Below are 16275 nucleotides of genomic sequence, written 5' to 3'. Positions count from 1 at the left end.
TAAATAGAAGTTCTTAACTTCGATTCTAATAAAAATTTGATGTGATTTGTGAGGATGTATTTATAATGTCATTGCTAAAACTTTTGAGGATGATAGTGTTTTTTCTTATATAAGACGAGCATAATTTATAAAAAATAAAATAAAACGAAGATTTTATGTTTTCCTAATAGCTTTTTAAGCACTAGGTAAACAAGTTGAAAGCTGTATATTTATCATACCCGATGGATTGATGTTGAATTAGTGTTCAACGACAAGGACTTTGGTGTAATTTACTAAAAATTAAATTCCCATATCTCTACTTGCCTTGGCTTCCCATTCACTTTTGCAGAAAACACGGAAGTCCAAGTTTTGATTCTCTGTTCTGTCAACAACCATTCCTAAAACTCTTTGTACTGCTAAATCCTCAAGTTTTATTCACCAAAAAAAAAGAATTCCTCAAAAATTTCCTGTAGGTTCTCTGCTCTTATGGCATCATTACTCAAAGTGAGGATAGGAAGAAGCTGTAGCCGACCAATCTTTTGATATCTAAGAAAAGGACAGAGGTATGTTTGTTTAAATCCATTTCCACTGTTTGCATCTCTGATTATTTAATTTATTATTATTATTATTGTTGGGTTTTGAATATTGCTGTTTTTGTTGTTTTGGGTTTTGTCAGTGAGCCTTCTTCCCTGTTGTTTTATTGTTTGTTTTCCTTCATATCATCAATTTCCTATCAATTCAAAAAAAAAAGAAAAATATGGAGGCTTGTATTTCCATTGTTGTGTCCATTCTTAGCTCTGTTGCTGGGAAAGCGGCGCAATACGCAGTTGATCCCATTGCACGTCAAGTTAGTTACTTGTTCAAGCATGAGAGCAAGATTCAAAACCTCAGCGATCAACTTCAAAAACTGAAGGATGCAAGAGAAAGAGTGCAAGCGGATGTTAATGCAGCTAAGAGACAGGGAGAGGAGATATTTAGCGATGTGCATGAGTGGTTGACTAAGGTCAATGGGAAGATCTGTGAGGAGGCTGCTGCGCAATTGGATGAGGATGAAGAGAATGCAAAGCCGAGCTGTTTCGTTTGGTTGTGTCCTAATTTTTATTCTCGTTACCAACTCAGTAGAAAAGCTGAGGAGGAGGCCAACACCATTGCTGAACTCTTGAAAGATAAAGACCAGTTTGATAGAGTATCCTTCCGACCTGCTCTAGAAGGGATAGCTATTAGACCTGACGAAGAGTACGAGGCCTTTGAGTCAAGAACGAGTGCTTTCGATGCGGTCATGGAGGCGCTTAAAGATGCTAATTTGAGCATAATTGGTGTTTACGGGATGGGAGGTGTGGGTAAAACCACCCTAGTCAAACAAGTCGCTAGACAAGCCAAAGATGAAAATTTGTTTGATGAGGTGGTCATGGCAGCCGTAACCCAGAGTTTTGACATCAAGAAAATTCAAGATCTGATTGCAGATGAATTGGACCTGAAGTTTGAAAAGCAGAGTGACCCCGGGAAAGCAGGCGAACTACGTAACAGACTAAAGAAAAACAAGAAGGTTCTTGTTATTTTGGATGATATTTGGGTGAAATTGGATATGAAGGCTCTAGGAATTCCTTACGGAGGTGAACATCAAGGATGCAAGATCTTGTTGACGTCTAGAGAGCTCAATGCTTTATCTTCGATGGATTCGCAGAAAAACCTTTTAATTGACTTATTAGAAGAAAAAGAAGCGGAGAGCCTGTTTAAGAAGATGGCTGGTGATATTGGTCTAAGCCCTGACTTTCGTGCCATGGCAATTGAAGTGGCCAAAAAATGTGCTAGATTGCCGATTGCCATTGTAACAGTTGGGAAGGCTATGAAAGATAAGAATTTGTTTGAATGGAGGAATGCTTTGCAAGATCTAAGAAGGCCCTCTAAAAGAAACTTCGAAGGGATACTAGCAGATGTATATTCAGCTATAGATTTGAGTTACAACTTTTTAAAAGTTAGGGAATATCGACTAACTTTCCTACTCTGTAGCATAATGGGTCATGATGCTGCCATCGAGGACTTGTTGAAATATGGCATGGGTTTGGGTTTATTTGATGGAGTTAACACAATCGAAGAAACACGAAATAGAGTATACACATTGGTTAGCAACCTCAAAAGCTCTTCTTTGTTATTTGATGGTTCTACCTTTGAGCGCTTTGATATGCATGACGTTATTCGTGATGTTGCTATATCGATCGCTTCAAGGGACCACCATTGGCTTGCTAGGGATGATGTATTCAAAGAGTTGTCAAATGAGGCAACAATGAGAAATTGCGAACTCATCAGCTTGCAGTCTGCAAAAGTTTGTGAGCTTCTTGATCGTGATCAGTTGGGATGTCCAAATCTTACCTTTTTCTCTTTGGGTAGTGAGGATTCTTCTTTAAAAATTTCAAGCAACTTCTTTAGGGGAATGCAAAGACTCAAAGTCCTAGATTTTGCCAAAATATATTTTCCATCCTTGCCTTTGTCATTTTGTTTCCTAAAAAATCTTCATACTTTATGTTTTTCAGCATGCATGTTAAAAGATACAGTCATCATTGGAGAGTTAAAGAATTTAGAAATCCTTAGCCTCCGTAAATCTAAAATTGCTGTTCTACCCGGGGAAATAGGACAATTGATCAAGCTAAAATTGCTAGATTTGAGTGATTGTTACAGTCTCAAAGTAATATCACCAAATGTCTTGTCTCGGTTATCCAGATTAGAAGAATTATACCTATATAATAGCTTTGATAGATGGGAGGTTGAGGGACATGAGAAGCCAAGAACCAATGCTAGCCTTGTTGAGTTGCAGCATTTGTCTCATTTGACAACTTTGGAAGTACATATTCGTAATCTGCAAGCTGTGCCAAAGGAATTGTTTTCTGAAAAGTTTGAAAGATACAAAATATCCATTGGAGAGAAGTGGTTGTGGTTTTATAAGTCAAAAACCTCGAGAGACTTGAAACTCAAGTTGAATAAAAGTACTAATTTGGACGATAGTGGGGTTAAAACATTGTTGAGAAAAACCGAAGCTCTAGATCTGGATGCAGTGAAAGATGTCAGGGACATGCTTTATGATCCAAATACTGAAGGTTTCCCACATTTAAAACATCTTGATGTCAGCAATGATTCAGAGGTTAAATATCTCATTAACTCCATGGAGTTGGCTTCTTGTAAAGCATTTCCTCTTTTGGAGACATTGTTTCTTCGTGAACTGAAAAATTTGGAGGCCATATGTTATGGTCAACTCCAAGCTGAATGTTTTGGTCGACTAAGAATCATAAAAGTTGAACGTTGTAATATATTGAAGAATATGTTCTCGTTAGCCTTAGCCAGAAAGCTCGGCCAACTTCAAGAAATTGAGGTATCTAACTGCGTGAATTTCACAGAATTAATTGTAGAAAAGAGAGAGGAAGAGATTGCTGATGATGACATTTTAGAATTCAGTCAATTACGCTTCTTAAGGTTAAAATATCTACCAAGTTTCATTGGCTTGTTTAACTCAGAAAAAATGCTTTCGTCCTCTCAACAAGGAAGAGTTCAATCAATTGAAGGAAGTTCAACTGCCACATCACTTTTTGACCAAAAGGTATTTATGTCAATATATTTATTCTTTTCATTAAATTCTCACTCCAACATATTTCCTTTCGATCTCGTTTCTGTTCCTTTTTCTTAAACTGCTTTCTCTATTTAATACGTGAATGTCGTAAGTAGGATAAAAAGCAAATTTATTATTATAGGTGAGCGTTCAATTTTGTCATTATACTTTGGTTTTTTTGAATTTTGTCACTATAATTTCAATTTTAGTGATTTTTGAATAAAAAATAATGAAAATAAAATATTCATAAAATATTCCATTAATATATTTAAAATTAGTATTTAATAAAACATAAAATAAGTTCTTTAAACTCAAACTTGGTTCAGAAGGATTAAATTATTTTATTAATAAATATTATATTTTGTTAAATTTTAATTTTGAATATGTTTACAATAATAAAATATTAATAATAAAATTATGTTATTTTAATAAAATAATAATTAAATGAGTGGATTGAGTCAGCCTTGTATCGGAAGCGAGACTTGATAGGTCCGATCCAAATACACGTTATTACTCCATTTCACTTTCATGACTTTGGGTGTGATATAATGAACTAGAATTGATATTATATATATAGATCGTCAACTATTCTTTATTTTTGGGGTTAGGAGTCGATAACTCGTACTCAAAATTTAATGACTTCATTGACTTGATGTGGTCGCTAATTCAAGCAAATATTTAATTTTTGTTTAATGATTTTCTTGAAAATCGTAGTCAATGACAATCATATATTATTTTTTTGTGTCATATCAATATTGAAAATCATTATTAATTTTTTTTAATATTTGAATTATAAGGAATAATAATCAAACATTATTTTTATTTGCAGGTCTTGTTCCCAGGCTTAAAGTATTTGCGGTTACAATCAATCAAAGTTGAAAAACTATGGCATGATCAGCTTTTAGTAACATCTTTTGGTGTTCAAAATTTAACAAACTTGGCAGTGCATGCCTGTCCTAATTTGAAGAACCTATTTACTTCCTCTATGGTGGAAAGCTTTGTGCAATTGAAAACACTTGTTGTTGGAAATTGTAATGAAATTGAAGAGGTAATAACAGTGACGGAAGGATTACTAGAAGAAGAAAGGATGAGGAAAATGACGTTTTCTAAACTAGACTACTTGATGCTCTCGAATCTTCCCAATCTCAAAAGATTTTGCTTTGGAAATCCAATTGAATTCCCCTCTCTAAGGGAACTAAAGATATCAAGATGTCCAAGTTTAAACACATTTCATTCCGATTCTGCAAGTTTGGGCATAATTGCTGGAAATGAAGCAGGAAAGAGAAGCATCTCAATGGTGAACCCTCACACTATTCTGTCAAAACATCTATTCAATGAAAAGGTATTTTTTAATGCTTTTCTCTATTTTTTGAACATAAACTTAAAATTTTTATTTCTTACATTGTTGGTAGAGTTTTTAAATTTTACAAGTATAATTAAAATATTATCATATATTTTTTATTATATTAATTTTTCAAAAATATATACTATGTTCTAGATTGTAATTTCCCATTTAACTTAACCTGAAAGTAAAGTGATGAACTATATATACATGAACATATTGCAAGACTAAAATATCTCCTTGAAGGTGATTTTTTCCCATCTTTTATGTTATTTTCTTCAAGTCTTATAATTCTCCTTTTCATATAATTTTTTTTCTCACAAACATGATAACACTTTATAGTCTTTCAAAAAGATATTCCATCGTTGTAGAATTAAAACTTTAAAATTAAAAGTCTTAATTATTTGAATTATAGAGAAGATGGCCGCAGCTAAAGATGTCAAGGATCAAGTTGTATATAATTTTTTAAGCTTTAGCTTGGTTAAGGCCGATTAAATTATTTTATTAATAAATATTATATTTTTATTAAATTTATATGTTTAAAATATTAATAATAATATAAAAGTTTATTATTTTAATTAAAAAAATTAGTTAAATGAGTGGTTTTTTTTCTAATAAAATAAATGAGTGGGTTGTCAGCCTCTTATTAGCTTTAAAAAGAGAACTTGATAGGTTCAATCAATAAATGTCTCTAATAATAAAACTTTAAAACTCTTACTTTCACAAGTTACGACTTGGGTGATATAATGAAATTATTGATATTATATATTACTATAGATCTAAAATTGCACTTTGTTTTTCCTTTTTTTTTGGGGGGGGGGGGGGTTAGGAGTTAATAACTCATGCTTAAAATTTAATCACTGACTTTATTTGATTGTAACTTCAAGCAAATATTTGACATTTTCTAATTATCTCTTGGAACATTATAATCATTGTATGAAGTTAATTATTTCAACCAAAAGGCTTTCAAGAATCCAGTCTATAAATATTTTAGATTTTGGATGAGGATAGGGGTGTCCATGTGCCACCCTAATCTTCCTCCCAAATGTACATTTTTTTCATTTTTTTTATTTGGTTTTAGTTTTTATTAAATAAATTTTGTAAGAAAAAATAATGAATGTAAAAATTACAAAACAATTTGTATCTAATGGGTTTTGATTCATTTCAATTCAATATAGATGTGTTATTTTAAAAAATTTGAAACAAATCGAGATTTTTTCTTAAATCGAAGTTTGTTCGAAAGTGATTTTAAAGTGTTCTGACTTGATATATATATATATATATATATTTATTTATTTATATTTTATTATTAATTTAATGTTATATTTATATATTTATTATATTAATAAAATTATTATTTAATATCTTAATTTAATAAATTTACAACACTTTTATTTATTTATTTTTCTTTTTTTGTCATTTACCTTTTTAAAATTTTTTAATAAAAAAATTTCACAAAAAAAAATTAATAGAGGTAGGGATAACAAAACAAACCCAATGGATTTCGATTTCTTTTGATCCAATAAGTACATTACTTTTTAAATTTGAGATTGTGTCGATATTTTTTCTCTAAATCAAAAAAGGGTAAGAAACAGATTTGGGATGTTCCATCTCATCTTTAATATATATAAAAATATATTTTTTGTTATTTATTTAATTTTATATTTATATATTTATATTAATAAAATTATTATTTAATATTTTATTTTAATAAACTATTATATTTATACATAATTAATAAATAATTTATATTAAAAAATAAAATGTTTACGAACATTATACTAAGTTAAAAGTATTGTATTAATTTTGATTATTTGAATCAGATATGTGTTATACATATATGTGATAAGTTGAGATCAGGTATCAATTAAAGATAACTCGATGTTTGGAGAAAATCGAATTGGAGTTAAATTATTAAAAATTCAAGTTAGAGTCAGGGTGGGTATAAACCCACCCTGCCTCAACCTCTTTTCTTTCCTTAAAAGATGGTGTCCATGCATCCCAATTAATTTGATTTTTTTTTGCTTGGGCTGTTAGTTTTTTAGTTTTAACTCTTTTTTTTGTTTTTAATTTTTAATTTTAATATTTTTTATCTATGCTTTGGAAGATAAATTGATAATAGAATTGTTTACATAGCAATCCTATTTAGATTTTTTTCTACCCTTCCATTCTTTTTGTTTTTTTTTTTTTTGTCATTTTTAAATAAAATGAATTTTGTAAGAAATTGGGTCAATAGAAGTTAAAATAATTCATATCCGATAAGTTTCAACTAACCAATTCAATATGGACGGTTTTTCTTTTTTGAACATCAAGGTTAGGTTAGAGGTAGATTTAAGGTGTTTTGTTTTGTCTCGACCCATGGTATATATATAAGAATATATATTTTATTATTTATATTAATTTTATTTATATATTTATTATATTAATAAAGTTATTATTTAATACATTTATTTAATAAAATACTATATTTATATATAATTTTACATATATATGTCAGGTCAAATCAAATATAAAAATAATAATTCGATATTAAGTCAAAGTCAAGACAAGCATAACATACTCCTATCTGTCCATTGTCATCTCTAAGTGGAAGTGCTACTTAGCATATTCATTTGGGTCATTTTTTTTTTCTTTTTTTGCTTGACTTTTTTCCTTTTCTAAGTTTTAGTTTTTTTTTTTTTTTTTTAAATTATCTATTTTAATATTTTTAACTATATTTGAAAAGATAAATTTGAAAATATGAACTTGTGTTTGATTTGTTAACAAGTTATGTAAATAAAATAAAGATATTATCTACAAATTAATTAATAAATTTTCATGAATCATTGTTTTGATTAAAAAATTACAATCATTGATTTATTAAATTTATTTAATTGTAAATAAAAAAATTTTGATTTGCAAGAAAATGTGGGTATATTTTTAATATAATTAAAGATGACAGATTTGTAGAAATATATAGTCAATGGCAATCATATATTATTTATTTTTGTCATATCAATGTTGGAAATTATTATTAATTCTTTCTAATGTTTGAATAATAAGGATCTGTTGATTGTTAAACATTTTTTTTATTTACAGATTGTGTTCCCAGGCTTAGAGGAGTTGGAAGTGTGTGAATGTGATAATTTGAAGAATCTATTTACTTCCTCTATGGTTGAAAGCTTTGTGCAACTGAAAACACTTGTTGTTGGGAATTGTAATGAAATTGAAGAGTTAATAATAGTTACGGAAGGATTAGTTGAAGAAGAAAGGATGAGGAAAATGGTGTTTCCTAAACTAGACTACTTGGAGCTCAGGAATCTTTCCAATCTCAAAAGATTTTGTTGTGGAAATTCAATTGAATTCCCCTCTCTAAGGGAATTAAAGATAGTAGTATGTCCTGTTTTGAACACATTCCATTTTGATTCTACAAGTATGGACACGATTGTTGGAAATGAAGTAAGAAAAGGCAGCATCTCAATGGAGAACCTCCGTACGGATGTCCTAAAATACTTATTCAATGAAAAGGTATTTTTTTAATGCCTCTCTACATTTTTCGTGCATAAACTTAAATTTTTTATTTCATATATTATTGTTAGAGTTTTTAAATTTTACAAGTTTGGTTAAAATATTATCATATGCTTTTTTATTATATTAATTTTTTAAAAATATATCCTAATGAGTTATTTAGCAATCCTTTAATTTCGTTGGTGGAATTTAAAAATATCATCAGTGGTGTTTTAGATTGTCATTTCCCAATTTAACTTAACTTGAAAACAAAGTGATAAAATATATATGTTAACATATTGCAAGACTAGAATATCTCCCTGAAGGTGATTTTTTCCATCTTTTATGTTATTGTCTTCAAGTCTTATAATTCTACTTTTCATATAGTTTTTTTTTCTCACAAACATTATAACATTTTATAGTCTGTGAAAAAGATATTCCATCATTGTAGAATTAGAACTTTAAAATTAAAAGTCTTAATTATTTGAATTATTGAAGAGATGGTCGGAGCTAAAGATGTTAAGGGTCAGGTATGCCTATAATTTTTGAAGCTCCAACTTGGTTAAGACAGATTAAATTATTTTATTAATAAATATTATATTTTTGTTAAATTTTGTATATATTTAAAATATTAATGATAATATGAAAGTTTATTATTTTAATAATAAAATAATAGTTAAATAAGTGGTTTTTTTGCCAATAAAATAAATGAGTGGATTATCAATCTCTTATTAGCTTTAAAAGAGAACTTGATAAGCTCAATTGATAAACGCTTCTAATTATAAAACTTTAAAACTCCTACCTACTTTTACGAGTTACAATTGATATAATGAAATTGTTGATATTATATATTACTATACATCTAAAATTGCACTTTGTTTTTTTTTTTTTTTTTTTGGTTTAGGAGTTAATAACTCATATACTCAAAATTTAATGGCTTCATTGACTTTATTTGATTGAAACTTCAAGCAATTATTTTATTTGTTTTCTAATTATCTCCTAAAAGATTATAATCGTTGTATGAAATTAATTATTTCAACCAAAAGACTTTCAAGAATCCATTCTATAAATATTCTAGATTTTGAAAAAAAAAGAGAGTGTCCATGTGCCACCCCAACCTTCCTTTAAAATGTAACCTTTTTTTTTCATTTTTTAAATTATTTTTATTTGGTTTTTATATTTGATTTTATTTTTGCTAAATAAATTTTGTAAGAAAAAATAATGAAAGTAAGAATTATAATTTGTATCTGATGGATTTTAATTCGTTTCGATTCGTTTCAATCCAATATAGATGTATTGTTCTAAAAAATTTGAGTACAAATCGAGGTTTTTTTATTTTAAATCGAGATCTAGTTGAATGTGATTTTAAAGCGTTCTATCATATCTTAAATATATATAAAATTATTTTTTATTATTAATTTAATTTTATATTTATATGTTTATTATATTATAGAAATATATAGTCAATGACAATTATATATTATTTCTTTGTGTCATGTCAATGTCGGAAATCATTATTAATTTTTTTTAATATTTGAATATAAGTAATTGTTGATTGTCAAACTTTATTTTTATTTGCAGGTTGTGTTCCCAGTCTTAGACGTGTTGCATCTAAGCTCAATCGCAGTTAAAAACCTATGGCATGAGCAACTTTCAGTAACTTCTATTGGTGTTCAAAATTTAACAAGTTTGTTTGTGAACTACTGCCATAATTTGAAGAATCTATTTACTTCCTCTATGGTTGAAAGATTTGTGCAACTGAAAGCACTTGATGTTGGAAAATGTAATGACATTGAAGAGATAATAATAGTGACGGAAGGATTAGTAGAAGAAGAAAGGATGAGGAAAATGGTGTTTCCTAAATTAGAGTACTTGGGGCTTTGGGATCTTCCCAATCTCAAAAGATTTTGCTTCGGAAATGCAATTGAATTCCCTTCTCTAACATATCTGAATATAGAAGGATGTCCTATTTTGAACGCGGTCCATTCTTATTCTACAAGTGTGAGAACACTTGTTGAAAATAAAGAAGGAAAGAGTAGCATTTCAATGGAGAACCTCTGCACGAATGTCCCAAAATACCTATTCAATGAAAAGGTATTTTTTTTTAATGCCTCTCTCCATTACTCCAATGTAAACTTAAAATTATTATTTTGTTCATTGTTTATAGAGTTTTAAACGTCATAAATATGATTAAATATTATTATATGTTTTTTAATATATTAATTTATTAAAATTTTGGATTTTCATATCTATAAATTATTTAAACCTTTAAAACTTTAAACTCTAAATTTTAAATCTAATAATTTAGTTAGAAAAAAAATTCTCATATGATTAAAGATTTTTGTAAAGAGTGGTATTAAATGCATCTCGTTTTCTCTTCACATCTCAATTTTTTTTTTCCAAATTTTTAAACGAAATTATTAAATTGCCCTTTTCACAAATTTTCGAATATATAATATATTTAATAAGTTATATAATTTTTCAAAGATTCATTTTTGAGAGGCAATATTGAAAATTAAAAAAATTACAAAAAGAGAATTTTATTAAAAATTTTTATTAATTAGTGTAATAAAAAAGTTATTATTAAAAAAATCATAAAATTTAGAATTTATAAAAAACTTAGTTTTGATTTTTTTAATTTTTTTTTCTAAATTTAAAATTCATATTTTTTTAATAAATATTTTTTTAGTAGTTCAAACTAAACTGAACTTTTTGAAAAAGTTTTTTCATTTACTTATTACGATAAATTTCTTTAATTAGCATATAAGATTTTGACAAAATTATTTAATATTTAGTATTATTACTTGTATAACTTATAAGAGATTCAACTTTCAGATGTGACTTGATAGTTTTTTTATCATCTTTTGTAACATCAAAATATAAAACATTTAATTAGAGTTTCATAAAATTTTATTTTTTCTTTATAGACAAAATGGTAAAATCAACTTATTTATTATGAATTTTAAAATTTATGATTTTCAATAATAACTTTTTTCATTACACTAACTAATAATAATTTTTAATAATTTTTTTTGTAATTTTTCTTAAATTTTTACTATCCCACCTTTGAAAATGGAATTTTGAAAAGATATATGATTTTTCAAAAATTCATTTTTGGAAAGCTATATGATTTTTTTGAAAATTTTATTTTTAAAAAATTATATAATTTATCAAATACCAATATCTGTAAAAAAAATTAAATAATTTCATTTAAAAAATAAAAAAATGGGAATATGAAGAGAAAAAACTGGGTGCATTTAATACCCATCAATCCTAAATCTTAAATAGTCTTGGATCAAAATTTTAAAAAATGGATTAATGTGTTCTGAAAAAAAGTTAAAATATAAAAGTATTTAATGGCAACATAATAAATATTAAAAATAAAATATGTAAACTATTAATATATTTATAGGAATGAAATATTCTAATTTGTTTACAAAGATAAAATATGTGATTTTAAAGTATATATTCTGATTGACCTGTAATTTAGTTAGATAGGTACTTTTAAATTTCAATAGTTAGATTCTGATTTTTTTTAAATGCATATTTTACTAGTCTTTTAGTAAAGTTACATGGATTAGAAAATTTTTTAGTTCTAAATTTTTGTAAAAGTTAACGTGTATCAAAAGTTGAAAATTGATTGTATCTATTTTTTTTAACAAAAAAAAAACGTTAATAATAATAGTAATGATAATAATATAATGAAATCAGCTGGTAGTATATTTGAGTCAGTAAGAAATGATAAACTTTTTATATTAAAGATATACTTTTTAAAATCTCTCTTGATATTCCACCACGTAACAATCATTCTTTTTTATCCCTTTCAACAACACATCCTCCGTCCCATTAACACTTGCATGAATTGTGCAGTTGGCATTCCCAAATCTACAACAACTTGAGCTCGGATGGAATGATGGGATGAAAGAGATATTGCATGGCCAACAACTTGCATCGGACTACTTTTGCAAACTAAAAGTTCTCCGACTTAAACGGTATCCTCAACAATTAGCCGTATGCCCATCTTTCCTGTTCCAATTACTAACCTTACCCAATCTCGAAAGGCTTGAAATAGAAGATTGTTACTTTAAAGAGTTGGTATTCCAAAGTGAAGGAGTTGGTGATGAGGAAAAGCCTGCATCTGCATCGATGGTACTCTCTCGGTTAACTGAATTACGGCTTTCTTATCTTGATGAATTGATGCATCTATGGAAGGAAAAGGAAGGATTCCAAAATCTAAGGATTTTACATGTGGAACGGTGTCCCAAATTAGAAAGTAATTTAGTTCCATCCTCAGTATGTTTCCAGAATCTGATGACTCTTGAAGCACATGAATGTAATGGGATCATAAAATTAGTTGCACATTCAACAGCCAAAAGCCTAGTGCAGCTCAGAGAAATGAAGATAATTGGTTGTGGAAAGATAGAAGAAATAGTAGAAGGTAGCGATGGGGATCGTGATGAAGAGAATGATGAAATCATTTTCCCCAAACTCAACCTTTTGGAACTTAGTTGGCTATCAAATCTGGAAAGCTTCTGCTCATCAGGGAATCATACCTTTGGATTCCCATCCTTAGCAACAGTAGTTGTGGATTCTTGCCCAAAGATGAAGATGTTCTGTCAGGGAGGGTTAAACGCTCCAATGTTGCACAAAGTAGATATTTGGCTAGGTGATTGGATTTGGGAAGGAAGCCTTAATCGCACCATACAAAAACTGTACAAGGAAAGGGTATGTTTTTTCAAATTTCCTTGACTATTATTGACAAAGAAAATTTGTGGTTGGGGGCGTTGACTATGACTCCATTGTAAATCAAAATTAATTCATCTTTTGGCCATCATGACCAATTAACATTAATTGTTGTTGGTGATTATTATATATATGTAGAATCCCGTTGGGGAAATGCAGAATTCTATAGACGATCAAGGCAATCCTTCAACTTCTAATACACAAGTAAGCTAAATTTCACTCTATGAATCGTGATATACCATTCGTAAATAATATAGCTTTTGTTTCTTTCAACTCAAATGCTTTACCTTTTCTTCATCAATTAAGTAAGTGTTTGATGCCTCCTACCTAGTTCATATTTCTCTTATCATTAGAATATTATGTAATTTTTAAACAGTTTTCCCTTTTTTTTACATCAGGTTTCTATTTAATTTACTCCTTTTAGGATTTTCTAGAGCAACCGAAATAGATCATTGGATAATGTCACATTTTCTTTTCTTTTTTTTTTTTTCTATGATACAATTTGGTCATATAATTTGATTTTTCTTTTTAAAGCAACTTTTGCTTTGCAGTAATGCTGTTCTTTGTGGTTAGAGAATGTTTAAATTTATAATAAAATAAATAAGGAGAGGGATTATATTGATGATCTTCAATTGCCATGCATGGCAGAGTAGGAAATTGGTGAAAATGTGTATTTGAGACACCATGACTCTTGTTTCTTCATTCAAAATCAGAATAGCTTTGTTTTCGTTCATTATGATACTGATTATTCAAAGAGTAACAAAAGTAATTTTTCACTAATTTTCTTCTTCGCCTTCACTAATATTTTTTCATTGTGATTTCATAATCCAGTCAATATAGTGGAGAATGCTGAAGAGGATCTGCTCAATCCTTTAACTGCCAAGAAACATAGTAAGCCAAAATTCTTTCTATGCATCTAGAGACATTATAGCTTTTGTAGTACTCATCCAATGCAAATGATTTTTCTTTCCTTGAATAAGGTAAGTTCTTCATTTGAAGGTGTTTTCTTTATCTCAAGTGCAGAAGTGCAAGGGTTCTAATTGCTATTTCCTTCACGGCTGGCATTTATGTGCCTTGGCAGAGTGAAGTAAACAATGTATGTATTTTGAGACATCATTATTGATACTTCGTCATTTGAAATCAAATGGTTATAAGATTTCCTTTATTATAGTACTGGTGTTCTTTAAATGAACTAATGGTCCTTTTTCTCATTTCACAATCGGGTTGGGTGCCTTTGATTATATTAATTTCATTTGATCGTCAATTGTCATATTACTGAAGGGCGGTACTGCCAAGCTATTCTGTCTCTAAGGACAAGTTTACTAATGTTGCATTTGATCAACCTGTAAATGGTCGCAGCTTCTTTCTTTTAGTTTTTCTATGTTTCTATGATGACTAATTATAGCTTGCAATGTATTTGATCAACCTTGGAAGTAATAACATATGTACTATGTTTCTATTTTTAATGATTTGGATGTTGAGAAGTTATGGATGACAACAATTTTGAAGTCAGAGGATGAGGAGAAATATTCTGAAGTGGCAAAATGACAAGGGTTCTGGAGTTGGGGATCACATACTTATTTTGAACTAGAGGATAAGGAGACTTATTCAATGGTGAATTTCAAGGATTTGCCACTCTCCCTTTTTGAGAAGGTACAAACTATTTCATGTTGAAACTTGAAAGAAAATTCAGATTTATTTTGCAGGCTCAAATTGATGTTTTTTGTTTGGGCTGGCTGATGGTTTGTGTTTGTTTACAGGTGATTTTCTGCTGCATTGAACCAATGGCAAATTCTTGAGTCCATTGGATGCCCCAAGATGTGCCGTGGCTACAACAGCTTGTGAATGGGCAGTTTATCCATCCTGACTGTAACATGTTCCATTCTACTCGACCCTCGTGCTGAGTTCCATGCGTCCTTGCTGAATTTTTTGTAGCCCTATTATGTTTTATTAGTGGCAGAGTTCGGAAGCATGATTTGATGCACCATGGTGCACAAGGTTAGTCGTTTTCTTTGGCCTTGGGCAATTTAAGTGCTTATATGTTAATTATCACCTGATTTTTCCCCCATGATCTGTGATTGACATTTTTTATCAATGTAAATTGTGAACAGAGCATTCAACTGTCAAGGATGTTGTTGGTACGGGGAAATTGGGCAGAACGAATGCCCCTCCCAGTTTTCTGATATGGTGAGTGCTAAGGCCACCTAATCCTACTGATTGAATGGAAGAATGGGAAAGAATCCAATCGGCATTGAATGTTTACAAAGTATTTGTCTCATGTCAAGTGAAGAAGCTGGTCCTTTTCAAACTTATTAAAGTCTTGCTAGTTTCATTTTATTAATTGAAAACATATACAAGCCGAACACTTGCAGGAAGGCTCAATGATTGAGAACTCATAGAAATGGAGCAGTTTTTTCTGATTTTCATTTTGGACATTTTCTGTCAGCATTGACATAAACAGAACAACCAAAAAAAAAAAAAAAAACAGTTTTAATTTCAATTTGATGTTGTAATGAACGTGGAATTTACTAGTAGGGAGTTTTAACATATTCAAATAAAAAAGAAAATCTTCTTTTGCAAACACTAGACATCTGAAAAATATATAGTATCCTGTAGCAATGGAGTATATGTTTTGAAAAAATTCACATTGTTGTCTTAAATCAGAGAGAAATATTGTTTACACGGTTTGCGCTTGTTAAAGGATTTAGAAGGAAAAAAACCTGTTCATTTTGTTTTGTATCAGCTTATGCAGTGGATAGATCATAGGTTTGAATCTCAGTGCAGATGATACTACCTCATCAATCTGACAAGCCTTGAAAGCCAGTAGCCCAACAAAAGACCAGAGTAAATGTGGCTAAAATAATGTATTAGAAAAGAGCTAAAATATATGCTACTATTGGTGAACTATTTAAAAGAAAAAGAGTAACTCAAACCCAATACCAACAAACATATATACTACTAAAGCTGTGGCAGAACTTATTGTCAATCTTGCCAGCATATCAAAACACAATGTGGCTAAAATAATATATTTGAAAAGAGCTGAATAGATAGGTTGGCAAAGGGCTAAACCACATATTCAATCAGGTTCTCCTCCAGCCATATCCAACTAGCCTCGAAAACACTTGAT

At 29.2% G+C, this 16275-nt stretch overlaps 1 protein-coding gene across 8 annotated transcripts; it reads left to right on the top strand.

The window, feature by feature from the left end:
- Nucleotides 1-264: 264 nt before the first annotated feature.
- LOC111296922 (uncharacterized) lies at nucleotides 265-15729 on the top strand. Of its 8 annotated transcripts, XM_089768989.1 has the most exons (12): nucleotides 265-542; nucleotides 656-3568; nucleotides 4407-4919; nucleotides 7998-8426; nucleotides 9987-10499; nucleotides 12276-13130; nucleotides 13287-13352; nucleotides 13980-14039; nucleotides 14172-14244; nucleotides 14634-14801; nucleotides 14909-15146; nucleotides 15260-15729. In XM_089768989.1, the coding sequence occupies exons 2-8, from the start codon at nucleotides 737-739 to the stop codon at nucleotides 13986-13988; spliced, it is 5217 nt and encodes a 1738-aa protein (XP_089625115.1). In that variant the 5' UTR covers nucleotides 265-542; nucleotides 656-736; the 3' UTR covers nucleotides 13989-14039; nucleotides 14172-14244; nucleotides 14634-14801; nucleotides 14909-15146; nucleotides 15260-15729. The 8 variants fall into 8 exon arrangements, with proteins under 8 accessions (XP_089625115.1, XP_089625116.1, XP_089625114.1 ...); XM_089768990.1 differs by having other exon boundaries at nucleotides 325-3568; nucleotides 14658-14801; XM_089768988.1 differs by having other exon boundaries at nucleotides 325-3568.
- Nucleotides 15730-16275: the final 546 nt, after the last annotated feature.

Source organism: Durio zibethinus, chromosome 12 (genome assembly GCF_047325235.1).
Source record: "Durio zibethinus cultivar Kanyao isolate XHJ-2024 chromosome 12, ASM4732523v1, whole genome shotgun sequence".
NCBI lineage: Eukaryota > Viridiplantae > Streptophyta > Magnoliopsida > Malvales > Malvaceae > Durio > Durio zibethinus.
Note: the sequence above shows the minus strand (reverse complement) of the source record. Positions and strands in the feature narration are given on the sequence as shown.